This window comes from Lepisma saccharinum, chromosome 18, assembly GCF_977018435.1.
Source record: "Lepisma saccharinum chromosome 18, izLepSacc3.1, whole genome shotgun sequence".
In the NCBI taxonomy this organism is placed as follows: Eukaryota; Metazoa; Arthropoda; class Insecta; order Zygentoma; family Lepismatidae; genus Lepisma; species Lepisma saccharinum.
In genome coordinates, this window is record NC_139246.1 from 13796592 (window position 1) to 13812775 (window position 16184).

At 36.5% G+C, this 16184-nt stretch overlaps 1 protein-coding gene across 4 annotated transcripts in view; it reads left to right on the plus strand.

The window, feature by feature from the left end:
• Positions 1-10256: 10256 nt before the first annotated feature.
• LOC146002405 (sex-lethal homolog) overlaps positions 10257-16184 on the plus strand; it is a 65493-nt gene continuing 59565 nt past the window's right edge. For 2 of the 4 annotated variants that reach the window (XM_083140166.1, XM_083140167.1), the window contains exons 1-2: positions 10665-10721; positions 14929-15129. In XM_083140166.1, the coding sequence (XP_082996292.1) occupies positions 10680-10721; positions 14929-15129 (243 nt within the window). In that variant the 5' untranslated portion in view covers positions 10665-10679. Of the gene's footprint in view, positions 10508-10664; positions 10722-14810; positions 15130-16184 lie in introns of those variants that run through there. The other 2 variants (XM_083140169.1, XM_083140168.1) reach the window with 2 other exon arrangements.

The following is a 16184-nucleotide window of genomic DNA, read 5'->3' on the forward strand; positions in this document are numbered from 1 at the left end:
TGAAGATTATTAATTAAATATGTAAATTAATTAATATTGTATTGTTATTATGTGAATATGTTAAAAGATGGTAAAAAAGAGATATAACAACACGTATTCATTATCTAGCTTATCAAAATTTGGATAAAAACAACTGCCCTGGCAAGAAAATTAATGCCAAATAGATGAAGAATTGAAAATTTATTGAATAATAAAGAATAGAGTTAAATCTATTTGACGAAAAAGTTCTGGATTAATATTTTATGCATATTATCATAAGTAGTAGAGTGCATAAATCTCTGAAACTGTCCTTCAAAACCCTATGATCCCAATTCCTTGCCTTCCAATAAGTTAAGCGGAGAAAAATAATCATTGATTTAAAAAAGCTAAACAATTATATTTTTGTTATATAATTTTAGTACTTTGCAAGTCTTTCGGGGCTGGGCGGGTCCGGACCCCTCTAAATTCGTCCTTCGTTTCAATGTATTTCCGCGGCGCTCAAGTCAGAAGGTATCTAACATTTGCAACGATCAGTGCGGTTAGGTTGCTTCGCCTTCAGTTAAAAAATAAAGACGTATTTTAAATTCAGAAACATTTTTATGTGTAGAGAATACCAATAAGCTCATATATGGAACAATTATATCATTGATTGCATATATTGGAACATCTCGCGGCGCCCCTGTAAGCCAGGCACACTTTGGGAACCACTGTGCTATGGAAACAGATAAAGAAAGAGAGAGAGAGCGAGAGAAAAGGAGAAAACATGAAAAAGAGGAAAGATAGAAATAAAACGAGCTAATAGGGAAACAGATGAAGAGAGGAGAAAACATGAAAAATGGAAAGAGAGAAAGAAAACGAGTTAATAGGGAACAGAGAAAGCAGAGAGAGAGAGAAAGAGAGGAGAGAGAGAGATAGAGGAGGAGAAAACATGGAAAAGAGGAAACATAGAAAGAAAACGAACTAATAGGGAAACATAAAGAAGAGAGAAAACATGAAAAAGAGGAAAGACAGAAATAAAACGAGCTTATAGGGAAACAGATGAAGAGAGGAGAAAACATGAAAAAAGGGAAAGAGAGAAAGAAAACGAGTTAATAGGGAAACAGATAAAGAAAAGAGAGAGAAGGAGAAAACATGAAAAAGGGAAAGATAGAAAGAAAACGAGCAAATAGGGAAACAGATAAAGAAAAGAGAGAGAAGGAGAAAACATGAAAAATAGGAAAGAGAAAGAAAACGAGTTAATAGGGAAACAGATAAAGAAGGGAGAGAGAGAGAGAGAGAGAGAGAGAGAGAGAGAGAGAGAATGAGGGATATAGAATACAGATGAATAAAAAGAAAAGATGATTAGAATGGAAGAGAGCCGAACATAGAAAGAGGAAGAGAGAGGGGCAATAAGACGAAACAAGAGTGAGAAAGAGATAGAGAGAGTAGGGGAAAGAAAACAAGAATAGGACAAATAATGATAGAGGGGGAAGAGAAACGGAAATAGAAAAAACAAGAGAGAGAGAGAGATAGATAAAGAAGATAAGGCAACAAAAGAAGGAAATACATACAAAGGAAGGAGGCAACCTTTTAGTGTTGGTGGCTTCTGGTTGGAGAAAGGACAGATAGGCGTCCCCAAATTACAAAAGTACAAGAAGTACATATTTCTCCAATGAGGAAATCAGTGTGGTAGTCCCTAAATTGTCATAGGGTACACGCTAAGCTTCGTGAAACGTTAAATGGAGACCTTGGTTCCAAGCAGAGTGGATTGATTTAAATGACTCTAAATAAGTAAGTTATAGAATAATGTACATAAGGATTTTGTAGATATAGAATCACTTTTGGTGAAAGTACATTAATCTCGTAATAATTTGATGGTGATTATTAGGTTATAAGACAGGAAAATGAAGGAAATAAAATATATGTACTGATGGTGTGATGCTCATACGAATGGAAATGTAAACACAGGATATCTCTTGATTTAAAATTCAATAATTTTATGGGCAAATATAGCAAACATTTTGTGTAGAAAAATATACAAAATACTAATCATGTTAAACCATAAATAGTGTCATTATCATTAAACTGTAAATAAACATGACAGTTGATATTTCTCGAACTTTCATTAAAAAATTCTCCAAAATTCAGGTACAATGACTATAAAAATATTTAAGTTCATATTTTAAGTTACAATTATAGAGTACATCCAGAATGTTTTAGTTTCACTGAAAGAAAAGTTACTGCAATTATATTATTAGTTTCATTAACAAACTCAACAAACATTTCCATAGTAGTTACAGTATCAGAAATAGAAAAATGTGTGTTTACGTATATTTTTTATTTGCTTTAATCAAACTGTTGAAATATTTTTCAGGGACATTTACTAGAGAACGCCGTTCCATAAAAAACATATATCTATGTGCATGGTGCCAGAAACCATGCAAGCAATTTTAAGCATGTTCTTTTTTTGAATTTAAGAGAATCTATTTAAATAAAAAATCAACAAAAATGTTTTTTTAAATAAAAATCATGATCCACCCTGGTTCCAAGTTATATTCTTTTATCTCTTTCCCCTGATTTTTTTTAACGATTCTGTTGTCAAATGACTCCGATTTAACAGAAACATGCTTAAAAAATCATTTTTGTGTCATACAGTGGAACCCTTTGCATTCCCTTGCATTTTCCTGCACTATACATTCAAGCTTGATTGTCCCAAAATAGCAAAATATTCCCCGATTGCTTGCATTTTGAGTTTTTGCAGCTTGGTCCCCTGAATAACATAAAATTGAGGTTCCACATTTCCAGACCCGTAGCCAGGATTTTATTTGGGGAACTTATTCCTTATCAGCACAGGCGTAGCCAGAAATATTTGTAGAGGGGGCAGGCAACTGAAAAAACTTGATTAGTAGAAATAATAATGATAATAATAGTTTTTACTACGGTTATAATTGTTATTTTACAATAATAACTATTATAAGTTATTAAAAATAGACCAATTTTAATCCTTGTGCATATTTAGAGACTTTGGTACTCGATGAGTGAATATCCAACACAACTGTTGTCCATTATTTTCTTACATTTTGTACAGTTAGTAATTTATAGTTATTGTATTTTGTTATTAACTTTCACACATTCCGTTAAAAAAAGCTTTAAAAGTTAGGGTCAAATTTTATTCATGAAGTTTATATTGTGTGACCTCTCACAAGGAAAATTATACATTTTGAGAGCTGTGGATTCATTTATTCTTTGTATTAAATGGTAGAATATAAAAATATAACCTGGTTCCTCTATTGTACACCAAACTTTTTTCTATCTAATGTTTAATCCTGCTAAGGAAGTAAAATTAATTACAACTATACACTATTTAAATTAGATATTTGTGGCATTTCGGGGGGCTGCAGCCCCCTTAGCCCCCCTGGCTAAGTGCCTGCTCATTGCCATACATTGTCTCTCAAATATGCACGCTCCTTTTCCTGAAAATAATTCTTCATGCATTTAAGGCAAAATCAATTAAGAGAAGTCTTACTCTTTTCTCTGGTAATTTACAATGCATTACAGAAAACAATCACATTGCGAGCGAAGTGAGAAAGAAAATTCTTAGATCCAGTTTGTTGCAAACTGAAAACAATATTGATTTAATAGGGCGCCCTTGGCTCAAATTTTTCCCCTCCTTGCCTCCCTAGAATTGATTTCCGTCCAAGGTTGGGGGTGCAATGCCCCCCTGCCCCCTCTGTGGTTACGCCAGAGCTTTATGCACAAATAGGATAGTCGGGAGTGGGGACTGGACCCACAGTTTGTAACGTGGAATCCGAAGCACTGTGTGCCTCCACGGGGATCGAACCCGAGACCCTTTGGTTACAAGCCGACAAGCGACGCCGTCGGGAATAGCAAATACAAGTTAAATGCAGGAAAGGACCATGAAGGAACCAACTGCATTCAGAAATCCTAAAAAATAACAAACATGTTTCAAAACCTTCTAAAATACCGAAAAATATTCAATATCCCCCTCCCCCCAAATTAACATATTTAAATATCTGGTTTCAGTTGAAGAGAAACGGGCCTTTATTATACAGTATTTAGCATTTTCTTCAAGGCCTCGAAATAAAGATGACTTTTGATCAAAGCTCTGATTGCAATCCAGCATGAATCAACGCTGTGACGCATCATTCGACCCACACCGAGTGAAAATTTCCCACTCAAACGCATAATTTCTTCCTGCTTCAGATGGAAACACTGGCGGAAACACTTGCCGTTATTGCTCAACAGCTAGCAACAGTTGAACACAACATGTTGAAATGTTGCATTTCAATTTGAAATACTGAGTCAACGCGCCAAGTATTTAGATTTAGGACAGTTCCGTACCCAGGATTTTTGAGGGAGGGCCCAGATAAGAAAATGTGGAAGAAAGAAAAGATTCGAAATATGCTGTTGCATTGATTGGGTTATGTTATTTTACGTCGCTTTTCTGCCCCTTTTGGGTAATCGTGACGCTGAGGATGAGTGATGATATGATAAAACTGATAAAGGAACATCCACAAAGAACACCCATTCCCAAGCTGAGATTCGAAGTGCCAACCACTCCGTCAGGGTGGTCGGCTTTTGGAGTACGATAGATGTGACCAGTGGCGGCGATTGGGTTCCAAAACCGGGAGGGGGGAGGGGGAAAGTGGCAAAACTGGGGGGCAAAGACAATATATTTCCCTTTGTAGATAAGGTTTATGATAGTGCGGGGGCAAAAGTAGCGAAAAGTGTGTGGGGCCAACTGCCCTCCCCTCGCCCCCGTAATCGCCGCCACTGGATGTGACCACAATGCTAAGGTAGTATTGCAATTAGAGCAAAACATACAATTGTAGAGTTGCAATATTATAGTCTAAAGTAACGGAAAAAATTCAACTCACTGACAGACCTCCCCCTTCCGATAATGAGAAACACAGTCCCTTAAGGAAAAAGGCTGTCACACGGTGTACGTGCAGATAAATGCTTATTGTTTACATTCAGATATTAGAAGTATTCGAGCGGAACTGTGGTCCGTAAATTAACAATGTTTTCAAATTGTCTTTAGTTCGAGTTTTTAAAGTCCATTTTATGCACAAATAGGCTAATCAGAACTCGACCTTTAAAATGCGATCCGAACCACGATGTGCCTCCACCGGGCATCGAAGAAAGAACCTCTCGATTACAATGCGGTACTACTACAATTTCCTTCAATTTTCTTATACCAGCACCATTGAACAGCCATACTTAGAAAATAAAATGTTTGTAAATTAAATTATGTATATTAGCAATGATTATTAAAATAAAGATGGACTGGTCGAAGATGGTTAGAAGAAGAATACCTTCTGGCTTCTACGTTCACCAGACCTCACACCACTAGACTTTTTGTGCATGGAAACATAAAAGATAAAACGTACGGTGGTACAAAAGCGGCAAGAGTCGACGAAGTTTACATGTAACATCTACATGTAAAATTAAGTGATCACCTCAAAAACTACGTCTAAAACGATCAATAATGTTAAAAAGTAACTTGAAGTTCGTTTTAAGTCCACTTTATGCACAAATGGGCTAATTGGAACCAGACTAAAGTGGGATCCGGATAGTGGCGTGCCCAAGGGGGGTTGGTGGGGATTATAACACCCCCTTTGGCCCAGTATTTCTAAAAAAAAAAAAAGAACCTCAAAGTTAGGGAAATATGACAAAATGAGGGCGGACTACCAAGAAAAAGTATACATAATCCCTCCCATTCGAAAATCCTGGGCACCACACTGGATCCGCGCCACTATGTAGCCAGTTGGCTGCACTTTTTGACTCGCTTTGACTCTCTTTGCACCGAAGCGTGTAGTTGGCTGCACGGTGCAACACCGTGTCGCCTAATTCGTTGATTTGGAGTCAAGTAGTGTATTTGGTGTCTGCACCACGTTCTGGGTCGGTGTATTCGTGGTGTATGAGTGCTAACTAATCAAATGACCGTTTAAAGCATAGGTATACCAGATTGCTGTAAGGGAAATGTAGGACATTAAGTCAAAATGTAGGACACAAAACATTCTCAATAAATGATACATATTTCTATAGAGCACGTTAGAAAGTAGTTGAAAAATTACATTTTTCAGTTTAAAAAAAATGAATTCTGAATGAATTTTTAAATGAAAAATTTCAAGACTTGCAATCATACTAATCAATGCACCTCTTACTACATGATTTAAGTGGTACTTCTCTGAGGAGAAAATTTTTATCAAAATTTCAGGTTTAGTCAAAATATATTTATGTTAGAGCGGACAGTCCAACTCTTCGAAATTATAGGGATCAGTAACAGACATTTTACAGACTTTATGAAAAAATAATTTATCTCGTTAGTCTGTTGAGCTGATGGTAATAAAAGTACTCTCTGAACATTTGAATTATGACCTGTAATGTTAAACAAATATTCAGCAATTACCGTAATTTAAAATTCGAGAAGTTTCATCTTGGGTAATCTTTAGTTCAATAACAGGGTGTCTACCAAAATAACACATCCAGAATTCTTGACTTTTTCTGGACTTTTCTAGATCTTTTTCCCGTCTTTCTTAACGTTTATTTATCCGACCCCTACTTAGGTAAAATTGAAAATTAGTAATTAAGAAAATAAATATTTATTTATTGAAAACCCCTACCAAAGGGCTAGTCAAGATGAAAACTGAAGCTGAATTTAAGAAGAGAATTTGATCTGCTATCTCGTATTAATGCATCCTGAACTGTGTTTGGCAGACAAGCAAGGCTCTGGCGTCTGGCCACAAGCCAGTATAATTTTATGTGGGGCTTGTGTCGGTTGTCCCTATATGTTTGTGACTGTCCCTTCATCCATCTTACCTTACAGCCATTCATTATCATTTTCCCGATTAACCAAAGGGACAGAAAAAAGTTAAGTAAAATAAACAACCAATCAGTCATTATGATAGCAAAAATTCTTGACTAGAAGAATAATTTATTGTCTTTGTATTGACTTCTTGGCCTATTTGTTGATTTCTTTACTTTTTCTTGACTACCATGACACCCTGAATAACTTTGTTCTCTATACCCCTGCTTCACAATCAAATTATATTGAATAAGAATGGCAACACCTTGTTCCATCAGTATGCAAGAAATTCTGCTCAGGCATTGAACAGTGAGGTTATCAGAAAGTAGTCCCAAAACTTTGTTCATTAAGTGCTTCCGTTTTTCCGTATTTTTAATAGCAGGACAAACTTTTTTTTTTTGGGCAATGACTGAATCAAAATAAATTTCACTTCTGAGTTTGGAAGCGCAGTCCATAGACTTGTAATTGCATGATTTTTTTCTGTTACCTACTTTCCTAATTAATATTATGTGACGCTCAAAGCGCAGGACATTTATGATATTTTTTAAATTCCTCCCGGACGCCGGACATAAGGCTAAAATGTAGGACATGTCCGGGAAAATCCGGACGTCTGGTAACCCTATTGAAGCAGCAGACAAGCATTTGTTGAATTTTCTGAACTTGAACACCGCTTTCCGTCTAGTTGGTTGAACGCCATTTCCTTGCACCACCCTTGACACTGCACCGAGTGTCAAAAAGTGTAGCCAACTAGACGGGACTTGTGCCTCCACCGGATATCGACCCGTACGCCGTAAAGGAGGCCTTCAACAAGTATAGGGTGACCAGACGTCCGGATTTTCGCAGGAGAGTCCTTTTTTTTAGGGTCATGTCCTGCGGTCTGCGACGACACTGCAAAATACCAAATATATCCTATTTTTGAACAGCGTTCTGCGAAATGTTCTGCAAAATATCCAGACGAATTGTTTATCTCTGTGAAACTGTTTGTGCCTTTAAATGTATAGTATTATTAGTTTGCAAAGAAATACTTGTAGATCTAAAAATTCTCATGCTCGTGGTTAGATGTAAATTCTACCTTGTGCTCTTCGTGCTTTTTATAACCACACACACTGAAATACACTAATTTGTTGCTACATTCCCAAAAGTTCGCTGTCAAGTTTTCCCCTTATTATAATATAAGTTGATATGTATAAACTTTTTATTTATTTTTAGTCCGTGCTTGATATGGAAAACGTTAGCTGGGGGATGTTTGGTCGAGCCTTAGGGTGACAATGAGGCAGTTGGGGAGGGATGCTTTGCGAAATTTTTCTAGCTGGAGATACCACCTACCCCCACTTCGAGCACTGTTTTTAGTTTTAAAAATGCTATTTTCTTCAAAGAGAGAAAAAATATATGTCAATTAAATGTTTCCTTCTTTTCCACTCAGAACAGCAGTTACGACCGTGTTTTAGTGAGCTTGTTGATCAGACACCCCTATAAAATACAGAAAGTTTACGCCGTTTCAATATAACTAATTATAGGCCTCATTACAGCCAAATGTCTGAATATTCTCATATTTACTATGCTGGTACTATTATACGGTTGTGAAACTTGGTCCCTAACTTTAAAAGAATAACATAAATTGACAGTTTTTGAAAATAAAGAACTTAGGAGAATATTTGGACCTAAAATGGATGAAAAAACACGGATTGATTGATTTGCTTTATTTTACTTCGCTTTATTTGCCACTTTTGGCTAATTTGCGAAGATGGGGATGAGTGATGATATGATGAAATTGATGCATGGACACTCACAAATTCCATGCCCAGGCCAAGGTTCGAATCCGGGACCACTGTTGTCGTAGCGCGATGTGCTAACCAGGTCATTAGTCAGAAATGTATTTCGGAGCCGCCTCAAAGGCGAGGGGAGAGTAGAACTGAATATGAATTTATCAATCCGGCCACCGTGGCGGAGTGGTCAACACATCGCGCTACGATGCCAGTGGTCCCGGGTTCGAATCCCGGCTGGGAGACTAAAGTATGTATGTTTGTGAGTGTCCATTCATCAATTTCATCATATCATCACTCATCCCCATCTTCACAAATTAGTCAAAACTTGCACAAAAAGCGAAGTAAAATGAAGCAAATTGAATTTCTCAATATATTACCACTTACTACACAAAATGTTTAATCCTGTTAATGAAGTAAAATTAACTACCACTGTGCACTATTCAAATTAGATATTTGAAGGATTTCGGGAGGAGCTTCAGCCCCCTGAGCCCTCCCCCAGGCTACGTGCCTGGTGTTCACCACTCCACCACTGGGGACCGGCAAGAAACACGGGAATGGAGAATGTTACATAATAATGAATTGCATAAACTAATTCAGCGTGGGAGGCAGGCCAGGTAGGTAGATAATCCAGGGCCCAATATTGGGCTGGCTGTAGCGCTATAGGGTTACTTTTTTTATAAACTAATTCATTCTTTGTTGAAAAAAAAATCTTGTCTTTGCGATTGCAGCTGAGAGTTTTGTATTTCCTTACTTTGAAATTGAACACGAAAACAATATTAACAATTATTTACGGTAGGTATGCCTAGGCCCTTCATGGGCTGTTGCGCAACGGATTATTATTATTATTATTTACAAATATAAAAGTTTGTTACGGATCTTGAAGTTGATGCAGTTGTTGATACCCCCAAAGAGAGCACATTTTCCAATTTTCCTAAAAACCCGCCCGGACCTTTTTGGGGCCGAAGAAGAGGGCATGTCCGGGTGAAAGAGGCCGTCTGGTAACCCTATGCCTTGCAAACAAGAAAACCATTATGAATTTCAACCCAAATATTCATTTTTGTATGGTTGTGTCTTGAGTGTACTAAAAGCGATCGCTAAAAATACCCCGTACCCTTCTTCCTTCACATTGTTTCTGATATTGTCGCTGCAAGCCACAGCAGAAATGAATTGTCACGTGTGATTTGATTTGGTGTTTAAAGTCCACTTTATGCACAGTAAGGCTAATTGGGACTGGACCTACAATTTAAAGTGGGATCCGAACCACTATGTGCCTCCACCGGGTATCGAACCCGGGACCCCTTGATTACAAGATGACGACGCTACCACTGCGCCATCGGGGAGGCCCTTGTCACGTGTGAGGTCAATACGCTTTGATATCCTCTCTGATGCCTTTAAATACTCTGAAAAGGGATATGAATGTGAGGCACGCGAAAAAATTGCGTGCAGTTATTTTGGTCAAATGCTCGACCAATTTCGATGTCCTTTTTTACTCGCGGGCCTTTTGTTGTGCAATTCAAGGTCGTCTTTTTTAATGGAATAATCCATGAGGTTACGTAAATTCCGAATTTCTTACTGGTCATGATCATAAGTTGGAAATGAATAGAAAATACGACTATATGCGGAACACCAACCAGTGGCAATATAATTTATAGCTTAGGCCAGCCAGCAAGCGATCAATGTTGGAGCAACCCGCCGGGTAGCACCCTCTAGAATCAGCGTCATTGCGTTTATGGTACTACGTAAAGTGCATTAAGTACAGGATGGAAGTTTAACTTAATTACACACAATGCAAACTATAGTCATTGTGTTACTTATCATATTGTAGTTATGTATATTTCTATTTATATGAATACATTTGTATGGGATGTAATAAAAATATTATTCCTAGTCTATATGAAAAGAGATTTCAAGTTGATTTGTTGCAGCAACAGTGACTGCAGTACCCATCTCGAAGGTGAGTGTAGTACAATTGTAATTCGCTATTATTTTTCTATTAATATGTTGGTATTAAGCGCTAGAATATAATATTTCAAATGTTCGTAGTCGTAACAAGTTTAACATTGTCTGCATTTTCACATAGGCAGCCAAATAGTCGTAAAACCTATGGCATTCGTGCAGAATACAGCATGTACTTTTGCCGGCACCGGAATAAACTAATTACACAAAATGTGCGTCGATTTTAGTAATTTTGAAAAATATTTATTTCGTAAAAATGTAGCATTGATATTGCAATCAAATTGACCTTGTAAGTACTTTTTTGATCGCGCTATTGTGACTAATAAACGACGTACCCTGCAGCATCGTTTATGAATATGGAGAACCCATGAACAAATTTCGAAGATGCATTAATTGTATGTACTAAATAAAGTATATATTGTTTTGATTTAAAAATTCAATATTTGGATGCATTAATTATTCATTCACAATATTCGTGTGGATTGCAGGTTCTAGGCTATTCTTGTTTTGTATAAGAGAATAAAGTTTTTCGTCCTTGTACTAATTCTCTAACAAATGTTAAAATAGAAGGTTAAGATGTTAATATTTCCCTTTGCTTCAATTAATTTGCTAGAATAGGTGTTATTTTTCGAATTGCAAAGCCTACATTGGTAACAGAACTGCTATGTTGTTTACATGCTGTGTTGTGTTAAACTTAGCTCTGTACGGCTCAGTTTTTAATGTACATTGGACAATGTTCAAGCAATGATTAAATAACATGTAATTTTTGCATTCCCAGCTGTATGTAATCTTATTGAGCATGATTTGATGTTGAAGCGTATTCTAATTATCCCATTAATTTTTTTCCTTTGTCAATTAATCAATTCAATGAAGTTACATTCATGTGGCTCTAAATATTCCTATTTGCTATTTATATTAGTCATATTGTACAAAATGTTCGGTAAATGTTTACTATCCTTCGGACACCTATAACTTCTGAGTTTCATCAATTTTTGACATTTGTACTTACCTATCTGCTTCGCAGATCATTTTTTAACGTGTATTCACGTTTTTTTGATCAATTTTTTTTTTAAAAAAAGTGTTTTTGTAACTGAAGAACGTACGTTTCCGCAAATGGTTTGTGGGGCTATGTGTCAATGGTTCGTGGGGCTATGCGAGAATGGTGTGTGGGGCTATGCGAGAATGGTGTGTGGGGCTACACATATTTTTTCGAAACCAATTTTTAATTATTGTAACCTATTGTGACCCTACCTAACCTAACCTTACCGGAAATGGTTCGTAAAGCTATGCGTCAATGGTTGAATTTCCGCTAAGAAACATTACCACATCACACAAAACACCTTCCAGATGTTCGACAATACTACATGAACTTATGATGGTAAGTAGTTTCTTCTGTAGAAATGAAGAAATCTGTCCGAAGGATAGTAAACTAGTACCCAAGAGGGCCTTAAGATGGAATAAAAATAATTTTGACACTTCCGTAGGTCTATTGAAACCATTGAGCTATATATAACTGGAAGGACTGTTTTACTTTTAGTTATGGAAGAAACGCTGAAGCAAACAAATTTTTCTATAGCGGCAAATGGATTCAACGAAATAATAGACATAATTTATGAGAAATCCTTACAATGAGTATGTCACTATAGTCAAACCCCACGGGATGTAAGGATAAAATAACGATATCAATGTATTTTTAAGAACATCTTGGTAAAAGTTGATTAATATTAAGAATTCCGCAGCTGTTGTCTGCATTGTGTTATAACTTGGCACAATATTATTGTTGATATCAGAGCGACATGCTGAACATGATTGGGTTCAAACCATCGAAGAAATATTGGGAAGAAATGGAATGGAGTTGTAATGCACAGATCCATATGAATCATTTTTTATAAATGCGACACTACATGCAAATGTCTGCTCATCATGTCTTCCAGCTGACAGCATCAAACTAACGAGAACTGTGCAAATTTGATTTGATTTGCTGTATTTTACTTCGCTTTTTGTCACTTGAGGCTAATTGTGAAGATGGGATTAGTGATGATATGATGCAATTGATGAATGGACATTCACAAACATCCGTGCCCAGGCTGGGATTTGAACCGGGGAACCGTGGCGTTGTGGAAATGCATGAAAAGAAAATAATAATTAAAGAGTATGGAATAGTTTGAAAAGTACAAGTATATGCACAGATACTTCGATTTTACTGGTAACAGTTTGAACTAGTCAAAACGGATTTCTTCATTTTTACACAAGAAACTACTTACGTGAATCACTTTCTGTAGCATTTTTGAAGTTCCCGAATGTATTTTCTTTCATCGTTTCATCTTTTTTAGCCATATCTCATCTATAAAAAATATCGCAATTACCGTTGCTTCCATGTACTTTCTCTACCTCAACCGGATGTTCTGTGTGTTTGTTAACTTAAACCCCTGTCACTGTTTCCAACCACCCCGTCTTTTTCCAAAAAAATTACGTGACCCCAAATTTTATCTATGCTGGCCTAACGTAACCTTACCGTGAATGGTTTGTGGGGCTATCCGTGAATGGTTTGTGGGCCTACCCGTGCATGGTTCTATGTATTAGCATAATTTAAAACCCGGAAGTAGGTATTTTTTGTTTACACTCCAAATTGACAAAACACAAGCACGATGTGCGATGATCCATAACGCTCGCGCCATATTGTTTGTCACGCAAGCGAAAAAAAGGAACAATAATAATTATTCGTAACATGAAAAATTGAAGTTATCTTCATTAGAAATTCATAATTACACCTTATAGAATCTTCCACAATGCACAATAAGTAAGTAGCAATGTTAAAAAGGACGAAATAAATGAGTTATAGGTGTTTTGACTAGATGAAACTAGTAATATTTTACTCTATTGAGTGAGACTTAATTTTGGTTTTTGTTGTGTATTTGGAACACATGCAGATCTTACACAAGGTGTCGAATAGATTATAGATGATATGCACGCATAATTCAACATTATTTAATTGATCACAAAATTCCATTCAACAAACTATAATGAACTCCATTTATACAAGACAAAACACAATCTCTTTTTACCAACATCTTGACAACTTCAAAGGTCTTGTAAACAATACAGACTATTTACGCAATACACATACGACAGTTTTGTTATAAAATCATATATTTTGGACACACTAATTCTTCCTTTTACAATAAGTAAAATTGCTTTGTAAATCTGAATTGTAATTTTTGATGGCATGCAATAATAATACCATCATTAATTAATGTTATTAGGTTCTAACATATTTATAAGTTATGAAAAATTCCAATTGGTTATTACAAAGTTTAATCACTTGCAACAGTGTATGAAACATGTGGCTACATTCAAAAGCTTTCGCTATAATATTTAATTACCATCATCAACTTTTAATAAATACATCTAGGTGTAGTATACACATTTTTTAAAAATGATACCGAAGAAAAGTAGACACCCAGGCAATTATCTACACGATTTGTACATGCAAATGCTGAACACGACCATACCATGTTCAACCCACTTAAGACTGCATAAATTGTTTGAAGCAACACATGCCAACTATTAATGTAGCGAAGAAACACTTAATAAGACATTCATTTATAGCACTAAATGCATAAGTATGGTTAACTTATGTTTATTTTTTCCCTATACCATAGCAAAAAGGAGAGTAAATACACATTAACTTATGGGATTACCATGTTTTCTTCTAAACTAATCGCAAATGTGACTTCACTTTTCAACGCCGATCAGTGTTGCAGCGAGCGTTCCAGTTATATATAGTTCAATGATTGAAACAGACATTTGAAACTCAAAGTCAGTCATGGATATGTTTTATGTATTTCAAGAGGAAATTTGAGAATGAAAGTTGTAAAGTGTGCTGAAGGAATGGTATTCTCCATAGCTCTGTAGAATGACACGCTGTGCATTGGTTGGTTGGCAATTCTAGTGTTAGTGTTGTTGCAATCAAAACAGTAGTGTGTGTTTAGAAAGTCCTGCTTGTTTTTAGTAAATACATTGCAGTAGTAGCAAGTAATTGGATTAGTAATTATATTACTCCAAGTTTTTTTTATTATTATAATGCAATTCATAGCTTCAACTTGTTATATGTGCTGCACATTATTGTGATAAAATATTTATGTATCACATTTTCTAATGCTGTGTATAATTATTTTTTTTAGGGTCATAATGTTCGGTATTTGATATCCTTGGGTATGCCATGAATGAAGAGTTTAGATTTCATGCTCCTTTTTTCTTACAGATCATACATTTGAATTTTTTGTCTTGTTCTCCTTCAGGCAGAGAGATGCAAATCCTGTGGAATATTTTTTATTTTTTTATGTGTGAGCCCTATTCTGCCAGGAGGCAAAAGTTTGTTTTTATTTTTGTATATTCCTATATATGTGCCTGGTCTAGTGTGGAGGAAGGAAGTGCCAAAGAAGTATTAAAGCTAAGAAAGAAGAGATGGCGGATCTTCAAACCCCGAAGCCTGATGGGGAAACTAGAACCAACTTGATCATCAACTATCTACCTCAGAATATGACAGAGAAAGAATTGTACAGCATGTTTGTGACGATTGGCCCTCTTGAAAGTTGTCGTGTAATGAAAGATTACAAGGTATGTTGTAGTTCTCTCTAATGGTACATGTGAAATAGTATAGGGTGGTCCAGAAAAAATATATACAATGTAAATACTTTCAGTTACCTTTTCTTTTGTGTCATCCTGTATATTAACTTAGTGAGTTTTGGGGTACTATAGACAAGATAATGTCTGAATTGAATAATTGATTTGATGTTTTAAGTTCACTTCATGCACAGGAAGGCTAATCGGGACTGCACCTACAGTTTAAAGTGGGATCCGAACCACTATAAGCCTCCACCAGGTATCAAACCTGGGACCCCTTGATTACAACGTATCATGCCCAAGGCATGACTCGAATCCGGGACCCCGGGCGCCATAGTCCGATAGCCTAATCATTTCATAAAAAGGGCCCGAGTATGAAAGAAGCTGGAAAGAGCTTATTTCAAGCAAATGCCACCTGCGATCTTCAGCGGATGTAAAAATCCGCTGATACGAATTCTTCCGGAATCGCAGGGAAGATACTGCAAACACAGCTTTACGCTGAAAGCACCGTTATTGAGAGACGCGTCCTCTCAACGGCCGAAGTTCGAATTTCGTTTAAATAGCTCGGGAGAATATTTCTTAGCCCCAGTCGGTATGTGAAATCTATCGCGTGCACAGTTAGTGCCTCGGAATTATATAAGTTGTCGAACTAAGAAAGTTGTGGCGTGAATAGTTGTTACCGAACGTTACAAAAGGAGTTACAGCGAGGAGTAGTACAATATCGGAAAGGAGTTTTATTTCAGGAGAGTTTCATCAACGAACCAGCGAGTCGATCGTCACTTCGAGATCGAGATCTACGTTCCTCTATCCTTGTCTTTCATTTTCTCACACCCTTGCCAGACCAGTCAATTGTAGTGTTTAAAGTTAATCGTGAGTGTTCTTATCTCACGGGGCTAGCCCCCTTGCTTGGTTAAGTGTAGACGTAGCTTTTCAGAGTTGTACCCCCTCTTACGATACACCTCTCGCAGCCAAATAACCTCGAATATCAGGCTTCACATAGCCTATCTATGATCCCTTAATTTAGAAACGATCTGGACTTTGTACGACAA